Raw genomic sequence first — 22,184 nt, 5'->3', positions numbered from 1 at the left:
ACTGGCGGGTCCCTGGCTGCTATCAGCAGCCATGATCTGCCGCGTATGACCCGAGCATCGCTTCGATGCTCGCGGTTATGTTTAGGACATAAATTTACGTCCTGGTGCCTTAAGTACCAGCTCACCAGGACGTACATTTACGTCCTGTGTCGTTAAGGGGTTAAAGGGGTACTCTGGTCCTAATACATCTTATCCCCTATCCTATCCGAGTGTGCAGCATGACGACCACGGGGCTGGAGTATCCTGACCTTTGGATAGGGGGATAAGATGTATTAGGGCCGGAGTACCACTTTAACCCCTTAAGGACACATGACGTTCTCATACGTCTCCATTTCCGAGTCCTTAAGGACACATGCCGTATGAGAACGTCATGTGTTTTACCGGCCCCCCGCAACCATCTGGAGCGGAGCCGGTGCCCGATGCCTGCTGAAATCCTTCAGCAGGCATCGGGGCATATCGCCCAGGGGGGTCATGATGACCCCCCATGTCGGCGATGGCCGCAGATCGCTGGACAATTCAGTCCAGCGATCTGCGGCGGATTCCGGGTCAATCGGGTCTCCAGTGACCCGGAATTATTGGCTGATCGGGGCCGTCAGAGACGGCCCCGAACAGCCATAGCCAGCAGGGGTGAGGTGGCACTGGTTCCACCTCACGATCGCCCTGGGATCGAGGCCCCAGGAGCAGCGGCGGCGAGGGACTAACCTGTGCGGCTGGATCGTTGGAGGTGAGTGACAGCCTCCTGCTGTTGCTTAGCAACAGCTCCCAGCATGCAAAAAGGGCATGCTGGGAGCTGTAGTTATGCAACAGCAGGAGGCAGACCACCACAACTCCCAGCATTCCCTTATGGGCAAGCTGGGACTTGTAGTTTTGCAACAGCTGGAGGCACATTCTTTCTATGAAAAAGTGTACTTCAGCTGTTGTATAACTACAACCCCCAGCTTGCACAATCAGCTAAAGTGCATGCTGGGAGTTGTAGTGGTGCATCTGGTGGTTGCATAACTACAACTCCCAGCATGCCCGTTGGCTGTCGGTGACTGCTGAGAGTTGTAGTTTTACAACAGCTGAAGGCACACTGAGTTAAGTAGCAAACCAGTGTGTCTCCAGCTGTTGCATAACTACAATCCCCAGCATCCCCAGCCAAAGTAGTATGCCTCCAGCTGTTGCATAACTACAAGACCCAGCATGCCCTTCCGCTGTCCGTACATGCTGGGGGTTGTAGCTTTTGCAACAGCTGAAGGCACACTGGTTGCAAAACACTGAGTTTGTTACCAAACTCAGGGTTTCACAACCAGTGTGCCTCCAGCTGTTGCAAAACTACAACTCCCAGCATGCACTGATAGACCGTACATGCTGGGAGTTGTAGTTTTGCAACAGCTGGATGTTCCCCCCCCCCCCCCCCCCCCAATGTGAATGTACAGGGTACACTCACATGGGCAGAGGATAACAGTAAGTATCTGGCTGCAAGTTTGAGGTGCGGCAAATTTTCTGCAGCAGCTCAAACTGCCAGCGAGAAACTACTGTGAACCCCCGCCCGTGCGACTGTACCCTAAAAGCACTACACTAACACACAATAAAATAAAAAGTAAAAAACACTACGTATACACATACCCCTACACAGCCCCCCTCCCCAATAAAAATGAAAAACGTCTGGTACGCCACTGTTTCCAAAACGGAGCCTCCAGCGGTTGCAAAACTACAACTCCCAGCATGCACTGATAGACCGTACATGCTGGGAGTTGTAGTTTTGCAACAGCTGGATGTTCCCCCCCCCCAATGTGAACGTACAGGGTACACTCACATGGGCGGAGGATTACAGTAAGTATCCGGCTGCAAGTTTGAGCTGCAGAAAATTTTCTGCCGCAGCTCAAACTGCCATCGAGAAACTACTGTGAACCCCCGCCCGTGCGACTGTACCCTAAAAACACTACACTACACTAACACAAAATAAAATAAAAAGTAAAAAAACACTACATATACACATACCCCTATACAACCCCCCTCCCCAATAAAAAACGTCTGGTACGCCACTGTTTCCAAAACGGAGCATCCAGCTGTTGCAAAACAACTACTCCACGTATTGCCAGATAGCCGTTGACTGTCTAGGCATGCTGGGAGTTTTACAACAGCTGGAGGCACCCTGTTTGGGAATCACTGGCGTAGAATACCCCTATGTCCACCCCTATGCAAGTCCCTAATTCAGGCCTCAAATCCGCATGGCGCTCTCACTTTGGAGCCCTGTCGTATTTCAAGGCAACAGTTTAGGGCCACATATGGGGTATCGCCGTACTCGGGAGAAATTGTGTTACAAATTTTGGGGGGTATTTTCTGCTATTACCCTTTTTAAAAATGTTAAATTTTTGGGAAAACAAGCATTTTAGGTAAAAAATATATATATTTTTTTACATATGCAAAAGTCGTGAAACACCTGTAGGGTATTAAGGTTCAAATTACCCCTTGTTTAGTTCCCCGAGGGGTCTAGTTTCCAAAATGGTATGCCATGTGTTTTTTTTTTTGCTGTCCTGGCACCATAGGGGCTTCCTAAATGCGGCATGCCCCCAGAGAAAAATTTGCTTTCAAAAAGCCAAATGTGACTCCTTCTCTTCTGAGACCTGTAGTGCGCCAGCAGAGCACTTTTCACCCCCATATGGGGTGTTTTCTGAATCGGTAGAAATTGGGCTTCAAATTTTGGGGGGGTATTTTCTGCTATTACCCTTTTTAAAAATGTAAACATTTTGGGAAAACAAGCATTTTAGGTAAAAAAAAAATTTTTTTTTTTATATATGCAAAAGCCGTGAAACACCTGTAGGGTATTAAGGTTCACGTTACCCCTTGTTACGTTCCCTGAGGGGTCTAGTTTCCAAAATGGTGTGCCATGTGTTTTTTTTTTTTTTTGCTGTTCTGGCACCATAGGGGCTTCCTAAATGCGGCATGCCCCCAGAGCAAAATTTCCTTTCAAAAAGCCAAATGTGACTCCTTCTCTTCTGAGACCTGTAGTGCGCCAGCAGAGCACTTTTCACCCCCATATGGGGTGTTTTCTGTATCGGGAGAAATTGGGCTTCAAATTTTGGGGGGTATTTTCTGCTATTACCCTTTTTAAAAATGTTAAATTTTTGGGAAACCAAGCATTTTAGGTAAAAAATATATATATTTTTTTACATATGCAAAAGTCGTGAATCACCTGTGGGGTATTAAGGTTCACTTTACCCCTTGTTACGTTCCCTGAGGGGTCTAGTTTCCAAAATGGTATGCCATGTGTTTTTTTTTTTGCTGTCCTGGCACCATAGGGGCTTCCTAAACGTGACATGCCCCCCAAAAACCATTTGTCGCTCCTTCCCTTCTGAGCCCTCTACTGCGCCCGCTGAACAATTAACATAGACATATGAGGTATGTGCTTACTCGAGAGAAATTGGGTTTCAAATACAAGTAAAAATTTTCTCCTTTTTACCCCTTGCAAAAATTCAAAAATTGGGTCTACAAGAACATGCAAGTGTAAAAAATGAAGATTTTGAATTTTCTCCTTCACTTTGCTGCTATTCCTGTGAAACACCTAAAGGGTTAATACACTTACTGAATGTCATTTTGAATACTTTGGGGGGTGTAGTTTTCATAATGGGGTCTTTTATGGGGTATTTCTAATATGAAGACCCTTCAAATCCACTTCAAACCTGAACTGGTCCCTGAAAAATTGTGAGTTTGAAAATTTTGTGAAAAATTTCAAAATTGCTGTTGAACTTTGAAGCCCTCTGGTGTCTTCCAAAAGTAAAAACTCATACATTTTATGATGCAAACATAAAGTAGACATATTGTATATGTGAACCCCAAAAAAATATATTTTGAATATCCATTTTCCTTACAAGCAGAGAGCTTCAAATTTAGAAAAATGCTAAATTTTCATTTTTTTCATCAAATTTGGGGATTTTTCACCAAGAAAGGATGCAAGTTACCATAAAATGTTACCACTAAGTTAAAGTAGAATATGTCACGAAAAAACAATCTCGGAATCAGAATGATAACTAAAAGCATTCCAGAGTTATTAATGTTTAAAGTGACAGTGGTCAGAATTGCAAAAAACGCTCCGGTCCTTAAGGTGTAAAATGGCCTGGTCCTTAAGGGGTTAAAGGAGTACTCAAGTGGAAAACACATTTTTTTTTAAATAAGCTGGTGTCAAAAAGTTAAACAGATTTGTAAATCATTTCTATTTAAAAATTGTAATCCTCCCAGTATTTATCAGCTACTGTATGCTACAAAGAAAGTTGAGTTGTTCTTTTCTGTCTGACCTCAGTGCTCTGTACTGACACCTCTGTCTGTATCAGGAACTGTCCAGAGTAGGAGCAAATCCTCATAGCAAACCTCTCCTGCTCTGGACAGTTCCTGACACGGACAGACAGAAAAGAACTATACAACTTCCTCTGGAGTACCCCTTTAAACGTTGGATGTAGGCTTTAATTCAATGTGAAGGTATTTATGCAGAAGGATGCCTAGGCATCCTTCAAGATGCAAATTTTTGCAGAAGCCCCTTTGCGACTATGTGCAGATTAATGCAGCCCTTGCCACTTTTAAACAAGAAAGTGAAAAGGGGGGAGGGGTGTCATACGCCAGCCGAATTTACTAGGACTTACACTAGTGAATTAGCTTAAAGGGGTATTCCAGGCCAAAACTTTTTTTTATATATATCAACTGGCTCCGGAAAGTTAAACTGATTTGTAAATTACTTTTATTAAAAAATCTTAATCCTTCCAATAGTTATTAGCTTCTGAAGTTGAGTTGCTGTTTTCTGTCTAACTATTTCTGATGACTCACGTCCCGGGAGCTGTGCAGTTCCTATGGGGATATTCTCCCATCATGCACAGCTCCCGGGATGTGACATCATCATTGAGCAGTTAGACAGAAAACTTCAGAAGCTAATAACTATTGGAAGGATTAAGATTTTTTAATAGAGGTAATTTACAAATATGTTTAACTTTCCGGAGCCAGTTGATATATATAAAAAAAGGTTTTTCCTGGAATACCCCTTTAAGTTGTGGCCGAAATCTTTATAAATAGGCATGCAGCTCCTAATAAATCTGATGATGAATAAACTGATGAATGTAACCACTGTGTTAGTAAATTTTATTTTATTTTAATAAATGATTCAGCTACGGTACAGTTAAATTTTTTCCACTTTTAGCAAAGCATTAGCCTTGCCTTTAAAGGGGTACTCTGGTGGGAAAAATTTTTTTAAACCAACTGGTGCCAGAAAGTTAAAGGGCTATTCCAGGAAAAAACTTTTTTATTATATATCGACTGGCTCCAGAAAGTTAAACAGATTTGTAAATTACTTCTATTAAAAAATCTTAATCCTTTCAGTACTTATGAGCTTCTGAAGTTAAGTTTGTTCTTTTCTGTCTTAGTGCTCTCTGATGACACCTGTCTCGGGAAACGCCCAGTTTAGAAGAGGTTTGCTATGGGGATTTGCTTCTAAACTGGGCGTTTCCCGAGACAGGTGTCATCAGAGAGGACTTAGACAGAAAAGAACAACCTTAACTTCAGAAGCCCATAAGTACTGAAAGGATTAAGATTTTTTAATAGAAGTAATTTACAAATCTGTTTAACTTTCTGGAGCCAGATGATATATAAAAAATTTTTTTTTCCTGGATAACCCCTTTAAACAGATTTGTAAATTACTTCTATTAAAAATCTTAACTCTACCAGTACTTATCAGCTGCTGTATACTACAGAGGAAGTTCTTTTCTTTTTGAATTTATTTTCTGTTTGAGCACAGTGCTCTCAGCTGACACCTCTGTCCATGTCAGGAACTGTCCAGAGTAGGAGCAAATCCTCATAGCAAAACTCTCCTGTTCTGGACAGTTCCTGACATGGACAAAGGTGTCAGCAGAGAGCACTGTGGTCAGACAGAAAAGAAATTCAAAAAAAGAATTTCCTGTGGAGCATACAGCAGCTGATAAGTACTGGAAGAGTTAAGATTTTTATATAGAAGTAATTTACAAATCTGAATAATTTTCTTGCACCAGTTGATTTAAAAAAAAAAAAAAAAAGTTTTCCACCGGAGTACCCCTTTAACACTATTTCACAACTTAAAAAAAGGTTTTGAATAATGTTCAGTAATTTGCTTTACAAGTCTTATGTTTACCATTTAACTGCTTGGGATCCATCGGTACCATTCTCACAGATATACCCCAACAGTGTATAAAAGATCCTCCTACACTAAATTCTGGTGCACTGTAGCAAGGCAGATGTAGTTATTTCTACATCAGATAACTGTACAATGCCTGGTGTTAACACTGCATCTTCGAAAATTAGCACAGTAAGGTTTATACACCTTAACGAAAGGGTTGTGGGCGAAAATAGATCAAAACTAAAGCTGGTTAGGTAATACCCACATGCCAAGTACCTTTTTTAACAGGTTAATTGTAGCAATGCTCTCCCTTTGTTCTCACACTGTAATGTGCTCTATATAGTAAACTGGCCCTGAACACAAGATTACAGTTATATGTACAGTACATAGTCCCTCTGAGGTTTGTGTACATGTACTGCCTCCATGGGTAAGTATGAGCACATAGTTATGTGAGCGTTTTATAATATTACAATAAATCAGAAATAAGTAAAAACTTACGTTTCATGGGTGCCAAAGAAGAAGATTGGAAACTTGTTTGCAGGTGGTTTCACTGCTCCTTCTGGCAGTTCATCAATCTGTGAACATGAATAAATGTTTATTCAGGGTTTGTTTTTTTTCCCACACATCACTTGGCATCACAGCTCCGAAGATGTAAAGGAATTAAAATCATCAGGGCCAACAGTTCAAGAGGGGATTGCAAAAGTAATTTATTTCTGAATACTTCAGTCAAATCAAATGTGGCAACTAACCAGTAAAAAGAGGGGGTTGATTTTAATTCCTTTACTTCTTCGGAGCTCTGTCCTCCACTCGTTACCTGTATTAATGGCAACTGTTTGAACTTATCAGTATAAAAGACACCTGTCCACAACCTCAATCACACTTCAAACTCCACTATGGCCAAGACCAAAGAGCTGTCAAAGGACACCAGAAACAAGATTGTAAACCTGCACCAGGCTGGGAAGACTAAATCTGCAATAGGCAAGCAGCTTGGTGTGAAGAAATCAACTGTGGGAGCAATTATTAGAAAATGGAAGACATACAAGACCACTGATAAACTCCCTCGATCTGGGGCCCCACGCAAGATCTCACCCCGTGGTGTCAAATTGATCACAAGAACGGTGAGAAAAAATCCCAGAACCACACCGGGGGACCTATAGAATGACCTGCAGAGAGCTGGGACCAAAGTAACAAAGGCTATACTCAGTAACACACTTCGCCACCAGGGATTCAAATCATGCAGTGCCAGATGTGTCCCCCTGCTTAAGCCAGTACATGACCAGGCCCGTCTGAAGTTTGCTAGAGAGCATTTGGATGATCCAGAAGAGGATTGGGAGAATGTCATATGGTCAGATGAAACCAAAGTAGAACTTTTTGGTAAAGACTCAACTCGTTGTGTTTGGAGGAGAATGCTCAGTTGCATCCAAAGAAAACCATATCTACTGTGAAGCATGGAGGTGGAAACATCATGCTTTGGGACTGTTTTTCTGCTAAGGGACCAGGACGACTGATCCATGTAAAGGAAAGAATGAATGGGGCCATGTATCGTGAGATTTTTGAGAAAAAAACAAAACTCTCCCATCAGCAAGGGCATTGAAGATGAAACGTGGCTGAGTCTTTCAGCATGACAATGATCCCAAACACCGCCCAGGCAACGAAGGAGCATCGTCGTAAGAAGCATTTCAAGGTCCTGGAGTGGCCTAGCCAGTCTCCAGATCTCAACCCCATAGAAAACCTTTGGAGGGAGTTGAAAGTCTGTGTTGCCCAGCGACAGCCCCAAAACATCACTGCTCTAGAGGAGATCTGCATGGAAGAATGGGACAAAATATCAGCAACAGTGTGTGAAAACCTTGTGAAGGCTTACAGAAAACGTTTAACCTCTGTCATTGCCAACAAAGGGTATATAATACAGTATTGAGATGAACTTTTGTTATTGACCAAATACTTATTTTCCACCATAATTTGCAAATACATTCTTTTAAATCAGACAATGTGATTTTATGGATGAAAAAAAAGGAAGCCGGTAAAAAGGGAGAGAAAGGGGGGGGGGGGGTCGAAGAAAGAATAGAGAGAGATGAGGAAAAGGAGTAAGGAAAATCAAGATTAAACCATAAAGTGTGAATAAAGTGTGAATATTAATTCATTTATTTGTACTGTGTGATAAAACAAAATTTAGGTGAAAGAAGGTGTGGCGCAGGGCCCTTGCGTTTGCCTCCTCCACACACAAATATACAGAATAATAAATAATAGTAAAAAAAAATCACATATATCAAATGTATTACCTAATAGTAATAAAAAGATCACATATATCAATGAGCTAAAAGAATAATGAAATTTGCTAAAAAGAGTAACCCCTTAGTGTAACATGTGGCAGTTGATTAGCAATCTTATCCATTGTCTATAATGGTTACTTTGTGCCAGATGATTGTTTTATCACACAGTACAAATAAATTAATTATTCAAACTTTATGGTTCAATCTTGATTTTCCTAACTCCTTTCCCTCATCTCTATATTCAATTTTCCCCCTTTCTTTCTCTTTTTCCCGGCTTCCTTTTTTTCTTTTCTCTTTCTTTCTTTCTTTCTCATCCCTCCCTCACTCCTTCTCCCTCCCCACTCTCAAAACACTTCCCCCTCCACATATCCCAACCAGGTGGAACCTGAGGACTGAACTCCCTTTTTTACCTACTCATCTGAATTTCTCTAGGCACTTGGGTATCTAGTGCCCCTCAGTTAACCTCGGTTCTCCTGTCAGTTTGTGTTGTTGAGCTGCACACCTTTTGCTGTAATATACATTGGTTAAAAAAATTATATATTTTGTGGTTAAAGCAGGGCTCTGTGCAGTGAGGACAAGCAGGGCTCTGTGCAGTAAGGACAAGCAGGGCTCTGTGCAGTGAGGACAAGCAGGGCTCTGTGCAGTGAGGACAAGCAGGGCTCTGTGCAGTGAGGACAAGCAGGGCTCTTTGCAGTGAGGACAAGCAGGGCTCTGTACACTGAGGACAAGCAGGGCTCTGTACACTGAGGACAAGCAGGGCTCTGTACACTGAGGACAAGCAGGGCTCTGTACACTGAGGACAAGCAGGGCTCTGTGCAGTGAGGACAAGCAGGGCTCTGTGCAGTGAGGACAAGCAGGGCTCTGTGCAGTGAGGACAAGCAGGGCTCTGTGCAGTGAGGACAAGCAGGGCTCTGTACACTGAGGACAAGCAGGGCTCTGTACACTGAGGACAAGCAGGGCTCTGTACACTGAGGACAAGCAGGGCTCTGTACACTGAGGACAAGCAGGGCTCTGTATACTGAGGACAAGCAGGGCTCTGTACACTGAGGACAAGCAGGGCTCTGTGCAGTGAGGACAAGCAGGACTCTGTGCAGTGAGGACAAGCAGGGCTCTGTGCAGCGAGGGTTTGTGACATGCCCCCGACTCATACAGCAGAATGATTGGCAAGCCAGGAGCCTGCACAGACCCCTGCTTGTCCCGCCCTCACTTCCTGCATGTCATCTCTGCACAGACACACAGGCAATAGCTACAGGGACAAGACAGTATTTTTTCAATCAAAAATATACACATTTTTCAACCAATGTCTATTACAAATATTAATATGTTATCATCTATGTTATATAAAAAGTTTTTGCAAATTACAGGTACTGTTTAAGGTCCTTATACATGTTAGCCAAGTCTTCCAAACTCGCTGACTTTGGCAGGACCAGCATACTGTCTCATGTGTAAGTGGGCATACCAAGTCTCCTCCATTAGATATTGTTGAGAGATAGAGGAATCGAGCATGCTGGATATTACCTGCCCGACCGTTTTGTACTCAGAGCGATAAGCCGCCGCCAGCTGGCAGTAGCTTACTCCTCTTCTCTCTATCAAGAATACAGGAACATCTAGCCTTTCATGTGTATGTGAGGAACGAGGGAGATGGCTGTTGACCAAAAGAACGTTAAGCTGTGAACTACTGAAAGTGTGCATTAAACTTTTAATGCAAAGTGAAGGGAACCCATCAATGTCACAACAAGAGGATGTAAAGGGTAGAGTGTATTGAACTGGGGGGGGGGGGGGGGGGATAAATAAAGAAAGGTTCAAGGAAATACACTGGAAAAATATTTAATTTAATCATCCCAGATTTTGAGTGTTAGAGGTTTAGTGATATGGGACTGAAGGAGGGAGGTATTCACAAAAAGGGCCAGAAATAAATGGTGTTTAACAACTGTTTTTTGTCCATGTTCAGCATATATGTAAGGAAATGCTCCTGATATATTTGTTGAATGGGTTCATACGTGGTAAAGAGAATCACCCACCTCAAGGTTAATGGATGTCAGGACAAAGATATACAGGTCCTGTAATATGACAATAGAGTGGCACCAACCACAGTGTTAATTATTTGTCTTAAAGGAGATATCGGGTGCGCACTTTTCCTATTCTATCCTGCCCGGGCTGCAAAAAAAAAAAAGAGAAAACAAACTTTCACTTACCTTCCTACGTTCTCCCAGAGCTCCGCAACAGCTGATGGGTCGGGAGCGCTGTCTATTTCCTACTTCCCTTAGCCCGGTATGTCAAACGGCGCTTCAATGTAGGGAGGTAGGTGAAAATGTTTTTCTCTTTTTTTGCAGCCAGTGCAGGATGAAATAGGAAAAGTCCTCATCGGACATCTCCTTTAGGGTGCGTTCCCACAGGGCGTATACGCATCGTATTTGACGCTGCGCAAATTTTACGTCAGCAGCGGGAAATACGCTGCGTATCCCTCGCTCACTATACACACAGGGCTTTCCGGCGGCAGCCCTATGTGTGTAGTGAGTTTTGGAGGTGGGGCCGCGTGTCACAGACACGCCGGCACATGGCCCCGCCTCCAAAACTCACTACACACATAGGGCTGCCGCCGGAAAGCCCTGTGTGTATAGTGAGCAAGGGATACGCAGCATATTTCCTGCTGCTGCCGTAAAATTTGCGCAGCGTCAAATACGATGCGTATACGCCCTTTGGGAACGCACCCTTAATGTGTGTCCAAACTGTGTCTTTTTGAAATATGTTTGGTCAGTATAAATTGGCATACCTTGTTTAAAAAGTATACGTTGATACTCTTTTCATATAGATGGGCATAACAAATATAAAAAGTATACCACATATGAATTTTTTCTTTTCTTTACAAAAAAAAAGTTAATAGACAAAAAAAAAGTTGCCATACATTTGCATGTAAGGCTACACATTCTTCGTATGTAAAGGGAGAAATTTCCAACATATACCGTGGCTGTGAACAAAAAATAAGACCTATTATTGACTTCTGTGATGCTGCATCCACTTTACAACAGATCCTAACGTATCACACTGACTTATATTGGACCTGTAAGGTCTTCATTTGGCTTAATGGAAATATCAGCTGGACATGGCATGACATTCTTCAGAAAACTTTATATACAAAGGAATCTAGGGGTCTACATTATCCCCTTAAGGACGCAGGACGTACTCAAACGGCCCCTTTTCCGAGTCCTTAAGGACTCAGGACGTTTGAGTACGTCCTGTCAAATCCCGGCCCCCCGCCGCTAGCTGGAGGGGAGCCGGTGCCCCGTTCAGCAGGCATCGGGGCATATCGCCCAGGGGGGTCATTATGCCCCCCCCCATGTCGGCGATGGCCGCAGATCGCTGGACAATTCAGTCCAGCGATCTGCGGCAGATTCCGGGTCAATCGGGTCTCCAGTGACCCGGAATTACTGGCTGTTCGGGGCCGTCTCTGACGGCCCCGAACAGCCAGAGCCTGCAGGGGTGAGGTGGCACTGGTCACGATTGCCCTGATTACCGGCCGACCAATCAGGGCGCCTGCTGCGGGTGTCACTCCCGCACCCGCTCCGCCCCTCTTCCGGAGGACGTGAGCGGGTGCGGGACATGCACTCCGGGTGCTGGGGACCCCGATCCCCGCGTCCCTGCTGGGATCGGGGCCCCAGGAGCAGCGGCGGCGGCGGGACTGACCTCATGCGGCTGGATCGTTGGAGGTGAGTGACAGCCTCTTGCTGTTGCTTAGCAACAGCTACCAGCATGCAAAAAGGGCATGCTGGGAGCTGTAGTTATGCAACAGCAGGAGGCAGACCACCACAACTCCCAGCATGCCCTTATGGGCATGCTGGGACTTGTAGTTTTGCAACAGCTGGAGGCACATTTTTTCTATGGAAAAGTGTACCTTCAGCTGTTGTGTAACTACAACTCCCAGCTTGCACAAACAGCTAAAGTGCATGCTGGGAGTTGTAGTAGTGCATCTGCTGGTTGCATAACTACAACTCCCAGCATGCCCGTTGGCTGTCGGTGACTGCTGGGAGTTGTAGTTTTGCAACAGCTGAAGGCACACTGAGTTATGTAGCAAACCAGTGTGTCTCCAGCTGTTGCATAACTACAGTCCCCAGCATCCCCAGCCAAAGTAGTATGCCTCCAGCTGTTGCATAACTACAAGACCCAGCATGCCCTACCGATGTCCGTACATGCTGGGGGTTGTAGCTTTTGCAACAGCTGAAGGCACACTGGTTGCAAAACACTGAGTTTGTTACCAAACTCGGTGTTTCACAATCAGTGTGCCTCCAGCTGTTGCAAAACTACAACTCCCAGCATGCACTGATAAACCGTACATGCTGGGAGTTGTAGTTTTGCAACAGCTGGATGTTTCTCCCCCCCCCCCAATGTGAACGTACAGGGTACACTCACATGGGCGGAGGATTACAGTAAGTATCCGGCTGCAAGTTTGAGCTGAGGCAAATTTTCTGCCGCAGCTCAAACTGCCAGCGAGAAACTATTGTGAACCATGCGACTGTACCCTAAAAACACTACACTAACACACAATAAAAAGTAAAAAACACTACGTATACACATACCCCTATACAACCCCCCTCCCCTCCCCAATAAAAATGAAAAATGTCTGGTATGCCACTGTTTCCAAAACGGAGCCTCCAGCGGTTGCAAAACTACAACTCCCAGCATGCACTGATAGACCGTACATGCTGGGAGTTGTAGTTTTGCAACAGCTGGATGTTCCACCCCCCCCAATGTGAACGTACAGGGTACACTCACATGGGCGGAGGATTACAGTAAGTATCCGGCTGCAAGTTTGAGCTGCAGAAAATTTTCTGCCGCAGCTCAAACTGCCAGCGAGAAACTACTGTGAACCCCCGCCCGTGCGACTGTACCCTAAAAACAGTACACTACACTAACTCACAATAAAATAAAAAGTAAAAAACACTACATATACACATACCCCTACACAGCCCCCCTCCCCAATAAAAATGAAAAACGTCTGGTACGCCACGTTTTCCAAAACGGAGCCTCCAGCTGTTGCAAAACAACTACTCCCAGTATTGCCAGATAGCCGTTGACTGTCTAGGCATGCTGGGAGTTTTACAACAGCTGGAGGCACCCTGTTTGGGAATCACTGGTGTAGAATACCCCTATGTCCACCCCTATGCAAGTCCCTAATTTAGGCCTCAAATGCGCATGGCGCTCTCACTTTGGAGCCCTGTCGTATTTCAAGGCAACAGTTTAGGGCCACATATGGGGTATCGCCGTACTCGGGAGAAATTGTGTTACAAATTTTGGGGGGTATTTTCTGCTTTTACCCTTTTTAAAAATGTAAAATTTTTGGGAAAAGAGGCATTTTAGGTAAAAAAAAAATTTTTTTTTACATATGCAAAAGTTGTGAAACACCTGTGGGGTATTAAGGTTCACTTAACCCCTTGTTACGTTCCCCGAGGGGTCTAGTTTCCAAAATGGTATGCCATGTGTTTTTTTTTTTTGCTGTTCTGGCACCATGGGGGCTTCCTAAATGCGGCATGCACCCAGAGCAAAATTTGTTTTCAAAAAGCCAAATGTGACTCCTTCTCTTCTGAGACCTGTAGTGCGCCAGCAGAGCACTTTTCACCCCCATATGGGGTGTTTTCTGAATCGGGAGAAATTGGGCTTCAAATTTTGGGGGGTATTTTCTGCTTTAACCCTTTGTAAAAATGTAAATTTTTTGGGAAACCAAGCATTTTAGGTACATTTTTTTTTTTTTTTTACATATGCAAAAGTTGTGAAACCCCTGTGGGGTATTAAGGTTCACTTTACCCCTTGTTACGTTCCCCAAGGGGTCTAGTTTCCAAAATGGTATGCCATGTGGTTTTATTTTTGCTATCCTGGCACCATAGGGGCTTCCTAAATGCGGCATGCCCCCAGAGCAAAATTTCCTTCAAAAAAGCCAAATGTGACTCCTTCTCTTCTGAGACCTGTAGTGCGCCAGCAGAGCACTTTTCACCCCCATATGGGGTGTTTTCTGAGTCGGGAGAAATTGGGCTTCACATTTTGGGGGGTATTTTCTGCTTTAACCCTTTGTAAAAATTTTAATTTTTTGGGAAACCAAGCATCTTAGGTAATTTTTTTTTTTTTTTTTTTACATATGCAAAAGTTGTGAAACCCCTGTGGGGTATTAAGGTTCACATTACCCCTTGTTACGTTCCCCAAGGGGTCTAGTTTCCAAAATGGTATGCCATGTGTTTTTTTTTGCTGTCCTGGCACCATAGGGGCTTCCTAAATGCGGCATGCCCCCAGAGCAAAATTTCCTTCAAAAAAGCCAAATGTGACTCCTTCTCTTCTGAGACCTGTAGTGCGCCAGCAGAGCACTTTTCACCCCCACATGGGGTGTTTTCTGAGTCGGGAGAAATTGGGCTTCACATTTTGGGGGGTATTTTCTGCTTTAACCCTTTGTAAAAATGTAAATTTTTGGGGAAACCAAGCATTTTAGGTACATTTTTTTTTTTTTTTTACATATGCAAAATTTGTGAAACCCCTGTGGGGTATTAAGGTTCACATTACCCCTTGTTACGTTCCCCAAGGGGTCTAGTTTCCAAAATGGTATGCCATGTGTTTTTTTTTTTGCTGTCCTGGCACCATAGGGGCTTCCTAAGTGCGGCATGCCCCCAGAGCAAAATTTCCTTCAAAAAAGCCAAATGTGACTCCTTCTCTTCTGAGACCTGTAGTGCGCCAGCAGAGCACTTTTCACCCCCATATGGGGTGTTTTCTGAGTCGGGAGAAATTGGGCTTCACATTTTGGGGGGTATTTTCTGCTTTAACCCTTTGTAAAAATTTTAATTTTTTGGGAAACCAAGCATTTTAGGTAATTTTTTATTTTTTTTTTACATATGCAAAAGTTGTGAAACCCCTGTGGGGTATTAAGGTTCACATTACCCCTTGTTACGTTCCCCAAGGGGTCTAGTTTCCAAAATGGTATGCCATGTGTTTTTTTTTGCTGTCCTGGCACCATAGGGGCTTCCTAAATGCGGCATGCCCCCAGAGCAAAATTTCCTTCAAAAAAGCCAAATGTGACTCCTTCTCTTCTGAGACCTGTAGTGCGCCAGCAGAGCACTTTTCACCCCCACATGGGGTGTTTTCTGAGTCGGGAGAAATTGGGCTTCACATTTTGGGGGGTATTTTCTGCTTTAACCCTTTGTAAAAATGTAAATTTTGGGGGAAACCAAGCATTTTAGGTACATTTTATTTTTTTTTTTTACATATGCAAAATTTGTGAAACCCCTGTGGGGTATTAAGGTTCACATTACCCCTTGTTACGTTCCCCAAGGGGTCTAGTTTCCAAAATGGTATGCCATGTGTTTTTTTTTTGCTGTCCTGGCACCATAGGGGCTTCCTAAGTGCGGCATGCCCCCAGAGCAAAATTTCCTTCAAAAAAGCCAAATGTGACTCCTTCTCTTCTGAGACCTGTAGTGCGCCAGCAGAGCACTTTTCACCCCATATGGGGTGTTTTCTGAATCGAGAGAAATTGGGCTTCAAATTTTGGGGGGTATTTTCTGCTATTACCCTTTTTAAAAATGTAAAACTTTTGGGAAACCAAGCATTTTAGGGAAAAAAAAATTTTTTTTTTTACATATGCAATAGTTGTGAATCACCTGTAGGGTATTAAGGTTCACTTTACCCCTTGTTATGTTCCCTGAGGGGTCTAGTTTCCAAAATGGTATGCCATGTGCTTTTTTTTTGCTGTTCTGGCACCATAGGGGCTTCCTAAATGTGACATGCCCCCAAAAACCATTTGTCGCTCCTTCGCTTCTGAGCCCTCTACTGCGCCCGCCGAACACTTTTCATGGACATATGAGGTATGTGCTTACTCGAGAGAAATTGGGTTTCAAATACAAGTAAAAATTTTCTCCTTTTAACCCCTTGCAAAAATTCAAAAATTGGGTCTACAAAAACATGCGAGTGTAAAAAATGAAGATTGTGAATTTTCTCCTTCACTTTGCTGCTATTCCTGTGAAACACCTAAAGGGTTAAAAAGCTGACTGAATGTCATTTTGAATACTTTGGGGGGTGCAGTTTTTATAATGGGGTCTTTTATGGGGTATTTCTAATATGAAGACCCTTCAAATCCACTTCAAACCTGAACTGGTCCCTGAAAAAAAGCGAGTTTCAAAACTTTGTGAAAAATTGGAAAATCGCTGCTGAACTTTGAAGCCCTCTGGTGTCTTCCAAAAGTAAAAACACATCAATTTTATGATGCAAACATAAAGTAGACATATTGTATATGTGAATAAAATAAAAAAATATTCGTAATATCCATTTTCCTTACAAGCAGAGAGCTTCAAAGTTAGAAAAATGCAAAATTTTCAATTTTTTCATAAAATTTTGGGATTTTTCACCAAGAAAGGATGCAAGTTACCACAAAATTTTACCACTAAGTTAAAGTAGAATATGTCACGAAAAAACAATCTTGGAATCAAATTGATAACTAAAAGCATTCCAGAGTTATTAATGTTTAAAGTGACAGTGGTCAGAATTGCAAAAAATGGCTGTGTCCTTAAGGTGAAAAAGGGCTCAGTCCTTAAGGGGTTATAGTGAATCTATAGGTTGGAGACTTTGCAGACTTTGAAATGCATGTTAAAATCCCACAAAACTAAACCTGCCTCATGCCAGACTAAGACGGCAGGAGCAAAATATCTAATGAGATGCTATTTTAAATATAGGGGTTGAACAGACTGTCATAAATAAAGCTTGGTGGTTGTTATAAAATAAAATCTATTTTACATGTTAGATATTTTAGATATCTTAAATGTTACATGTCCTCTCCACTATCCAATTTTTCCTTTACACTTTTCCTTCTTAGGCTTGATCTACAGGACAGAATTTCCGAGTGGAATTCTGATGCAACAGAATCCCCTTTCTGTCGATAGGATTCTGCTGTACAGTTCACACAACAAAATTTCAAAGATGGAGCTTTCTGCCCCACGAAATTCCTTACCCCAAAGAAATAAACTTGTTAATTCTTATGTCAGAATGCTGCACAGAATACATTGCCATCTATAGTTCTAGTAATGACTGCCCTCGTAATTTCTGATCAGAAATATTTTGTATGTACCACCTTGCTAGTACCAGTTTGAACCCATTTTAGCCTTCAGAAATGTTTTTATTTTTCATGGCATAATCTCTACAAGGTGCAAATCCAATGTTCAACAACATCCCAAAGGTGATCTATTGGATTAAGATCTGATGACTGTGGAGGCCACTGGAGTACAGTGAACTCCTTGTCATGTAGGAGATGATGGGAGCTTAGTGACATGGTGCAGTATCCTGCTAAAAGAAGCCAACAAAAGATGGGTAGAATGTGGTAATAAAAGAATGGACATAATCAGCAACAATGCAGGTATGCTGTCACGTTAAACACTGCTCCATTGGTGCTCAGGTGCCCAAAGTGTTCCAAGAAAATGTCCTCCACATAATCACACCACTAGCCTGAACTGTAGATACAAAACAGGAAGGATGCATTCTGTCACATTGTTTATTGCAAATTCTAAACTTGCCATCTGAATGTTGCAACTGGAATCAAGACTTATTAGACCAGGCAAAGCTCTTGCAGTCTCACATTTTTTATTTTTTATTTTTTGCAGTCAGTCAGACATTTTTTTTTACATGTGGTGGGAGATTGTCAAAACCTGTGCAGAGGAAAAGAATAACAGAGGAAAAGAATAAGATAGCTTCTTTGATTTTTCAGACATTCTTGGAAATAAAAGAAGCAACCTATAGGCAACTAGTCTATCTTTCCTCTGTGTATGTTTTGAAAATCTGCCCCATGTTTTTTGTTCACGTGAACATGTCATCAGGATTCCTTCCCACACACTTAAAGGGGTATTCCAGGAAAAAACTTTTTTTTTTATATCAACTGGCTCCAGGAAGTTAAACAGATTTGTAAATTACTTCTATTAAAAAATCTTAATCCTTTCAATAATTATCAACTGCTGAAGTTGAGTTGTTGTTTTCTGTCTGGCAACAGTGCTCTCTGCTGACATCTCTGCTTGTCTCGGGAACTGCACAGAGTAGAAGAGGTTTGCTATGGGGATTTGCTTCTAAACTGGGCGATTCCCGAGACAGGTGTCATCAGAGAGCACTTAGACAGAAAATAACTCAACTTCAGCAGCTCATAAGTACTGAAAGGATTAAGATTTTTTTAATAGAAGTAATTTACAAATCTGTTTAACTTTCTGGAGCCAGTTGATATATAAAAAAAAAGTTTTTTAATGGATAGCCCCTTTAATTTTAGTATTTGCTCCATGATGTCTCAATGCTTTGTCAAAAATAAAGTCTATGCACTGTTTAATTCAGCACCTTGCTACATAAAATACCATATTTTTTGGGGTATACCACGCACCGGCCTATAACACGCACCCTCATTTTACCAAGAATATTTGGGTAAAAAAAGTTTTTTACCCAAATATCCTTGGTAAAATGAGGGTGCGTATGTGTGCATGCGTATACCCCAATACACCCAGGCAAGGCAGGGGGAGATAGGCCGTCGCTGCCCGCTTCTCTCCCCCTGCCTTTCCTGGGGTCTAGAGCCCTGCTGCCGGCCCTTCTCTCCCCCTGGCTATCTGCGCCGCTGCCCGTTCTCTCCCCCTGACTATCGGTGCTGGTGCCCCATTGCCGGCGCCGATAGCCAGGGGGAGAGAAGCGGCGGTGGCAATGGGGCAGCGGCGCCGATAGCCAGGGGGAGAGAAGGGGCAGCAGCACCCATTGCCGGCGCCGCTGCCCCGTTGCCTCCCCCATCCCCGGTTGTATAATTACCTGTTGCCAGGGTCGAGTCCGCGCTGCTTCAGGCCTCCGGTGTGCGTCCCATGCGTTGTTGCTATGCACTGCACGACGCAATGATGAGTGACATCATTGCGTCTCGCAGCGCATAGCAACGATGCAGGGGATGCACACCGGAGGCCTGAAGCAGCGCGGACCCAACCCTGGCAACAGGTAATTATACAACCGCGTATGGGGGAGGCAACGGGGCAGCGGTGCCGGAAATGGATGCCGCTGCCCCTTCTCTCCCCCTGGCTATCGGTGCTGCTGCCCCATTGCCGACGCCGCTTCTCTCCCCCTGGCTATCAGTGCTGGCAATGGGGCAGCAGCACCGATAGCCGGGGGAGAGAAGGGGCAGTGGCACCGATAGCCAGGGGGAGAGAAGGGCCGGCAGCAGGGCTCTAGACCCCAGGAAAGGCAGGGGCCGAGAAGCCGGCAGCGACGGCAGGTCTCTGCACCTGCAAAGCCGCTGCAGTTCATTGATTTAAAGCGCCCGCTTTAAATCATTGAACTGCAGCGGCTTATCGGCATATAACACGCAAGTAGACTTTAGGCTAAAAATTTTAGCCTAAAAAGTGTGTGTTATACGCCGATAAATACGGTATCTGAAACAGTATGAAACTGTGTTATAAAATTTGTACCTTAATTAATTATTTTTTTTGGCTGGATGTGTCAAAATTTGTGGCATTTTTAAACCAAAGCAGTATTGTGGGCTGAAAACTCAACACACTCACCAACACAGCGAAATACCCCTCTATTTGAGCTATTTGTAACCTCTTAATGACTGCCAATATGGAGTTTTAAGGAGCTCAGAAGTCATTATATATGCAGTGGTTGCTGGTTGACTGCTTTTAAAAAATCCCCTTGGTGGACTAAAAAAAAAAGTTTTTAACAAAATAAACATTTTAAATCACCCCCTTTTCCCATTTTTCTAATAAAAGTGGGTGATTGAAATAAAATTAAAAAAATACCAAAATCACATAATTGAAATCTCCACATTCAGAAATGTCAGAACTTTTAAAATGTAATGTTATTGATACTACATGATGAATGGCGTAAATATGCAAGAAAGTAAGAATTACTCATTTCTGTCACATCATATCCGAGACAAATTTAAGCGACCAAAGAAATCTCATCAACACCACAATGGTACTGATAAGAATTACAGGTCACAGTGCAAAACTAGCCAATAAACAGTTCTGTAGATGACAAAAATAGGTTATAAGGGTTATAAAGTAAAAACATTTTGAAAAGTAGTAAAACATAACAAAAGCTATTAAAATGGAAAAGAAAAATATCATTGGCACTCACCTATAATAAAATCTGACCTTTAATGTATCAAAAACTATACAAATTGGATAATCGCTGTAATCATACTGATCTGCAGAATAATAACATATCACTGCAAAAACTACATCCAACAAAATTTGCAGAATTGTATACAGACTTGGCAGCTTTTTGGGCATTTGCGCCAAACATGTGCCACATTTTTTTTTTGTGCATTTGCCGGACTGTCTGACATATTTCATTTATTCCCATTTAAATGATTAGGATTTGATAAAAATCCCATTTACTATCACTGTACTGTACCTTGTTTAAGAATCATAGAATGGATTCCCTAAAACCAAAATTCCAAAAAGTATGTGATGTATGAAACTATCCTTACTTTCCCCCCCGTTGAAATAAGTGTACACACTCTTAATCAACTTAGCATAACATTGTCAGCCAAATGTATTCACGGATCGCTTAAGGGTGCGTTCACACATGCATATTTTCTGCTGAAGAAGATTTCCTTCAGCAGATTTTGCTACCCATTGAGGTCAATGGGCAACAAAATCTACAGGAGAAAATCTGCAGCAAAAATATGTACGTGTGAACATACTCTAAGGGCTCATTCACACGGACGGATCCACCAACTATGAACCCTACAGTGCTGCCTCCTCTGTGCCTGCTCATAGCGGCGGATTGCACATTGCAGTATACTCGCACAGTATGCACACTATACTCGCACACATCACGTCTGCTCTAGACCTAGCACATTGCTCTAGACCTTGCACATTGCAGCATGTCTGCTCGTAGCAGCAGATTGCCGCTATGAGCAGACATAGAGGGGGCAGCACTGTAGGGTCCATTGTAAAATACGCTGCTGATCAGTCTGTGTGAATGAGCCCTAAAGGTGTATACCCAGTTTGCAATTTACCTGTGTCCCACGCTGTCAGCTCTGTTCCATAATTCAAACTGGGGGCAGGATGTTTTCTTTGGAGTGACAGCTCAGTCCCGCCTAATGTGAGCACACCAGTATGTATAAGCATCTGCGATGTGAGAAGATAACTGATTATGACAACCACACATGAAAAGTATGGTTACCAAGATTCCAAAGTTATCCCCAATACAAACAAGCTGCTGAAGTGAAGTGAGCTTGTTCAGAGGTATCCACTCTTATCTATGTATTTACATATATAGATAACAGTGCCTTTGAAAAAGCACAGGGCTGAGCAGCTACAATCCTGCCTGTCCATGTGAAATGTGCTTTCTATGAGGTCTGCACTGTTCTCTATAAATTTGCATATACAGTAACCCCCGACCTACGATGGCCCCGACATATGATAAAATAGACATACGATGGCCTCTCAGAGGCCATCGCATGTTGATGTCAGCATCGACATACGATGTTTTTATATGTTGGGGCCATCGCATTAACTGCTATCCGACTGCGCAAAATGCTTAAGCTGCTGTCGGATAGCAGTTTAAGCATCCCGGGCCGGTTCTCTTACCTATTCCCACTGCTCCGGGTCCACTTTGCGATCCTCCGGCGTCATCCGCATCTTCTCCAGGGTCCGGGCCTCGCTTTCCGGCGTCGTCATTATGTCACTGCGCACGCCGGCGCAGCAGCGTAATAACGTCACCAGAAAGCAAGGCCCGGACCCTGCAGAAGATGCAGAAGAAGCCGGAGGATCGCGAAGAAGACACCGGAGCAGCGGGACAGCATTGGGAGCCCCCGGGAC

The 22,184-nt window shown here is 43.2% G+C and overlaps 1 protein-coding gene across 1 annotated transcript in view; it reads right to left on the bottom strand.

Moving 5' to 3' along the window:
- Nucleotides 1–22,184, bottom strand: part of HDGFL3 (HDGF like 3) — an 87,036-nt gene that overhangs the window by 39,450 nt on the left and 25,402 nt on the right. The window contains exon 2 of the mRNA XM_056572162.1: nt 6,614–6,690. Coding sequence (XP_056428137.1) covers nt 6,614–6,690 — 77 coding nt within the window. The remainder of the gene's footprint in view (nt 1–6,613; nt 6,691–22,184) is intronic.

This window comes from Hyla sarda, chromosome 4, assembly GCF_029499605.1.
Source record: "Hyla sarda isolate aHylSar1 chromosome 4, aHylSar1.hap1, whole genome shotgun sequence".
In the NCBI taxonomy this organism is placed as follows: domain Eukaryota; kingdom Metazoa; phylum Chordata; class Amphibia; order Anura; family Hylidae; genus Hyla; species Hyla sarda.
The sequence above is the reverse complement of the archived record's forward strand: the minus strand, read 5'-3'. Positions and strand labels throughout refer to the sequence as shown.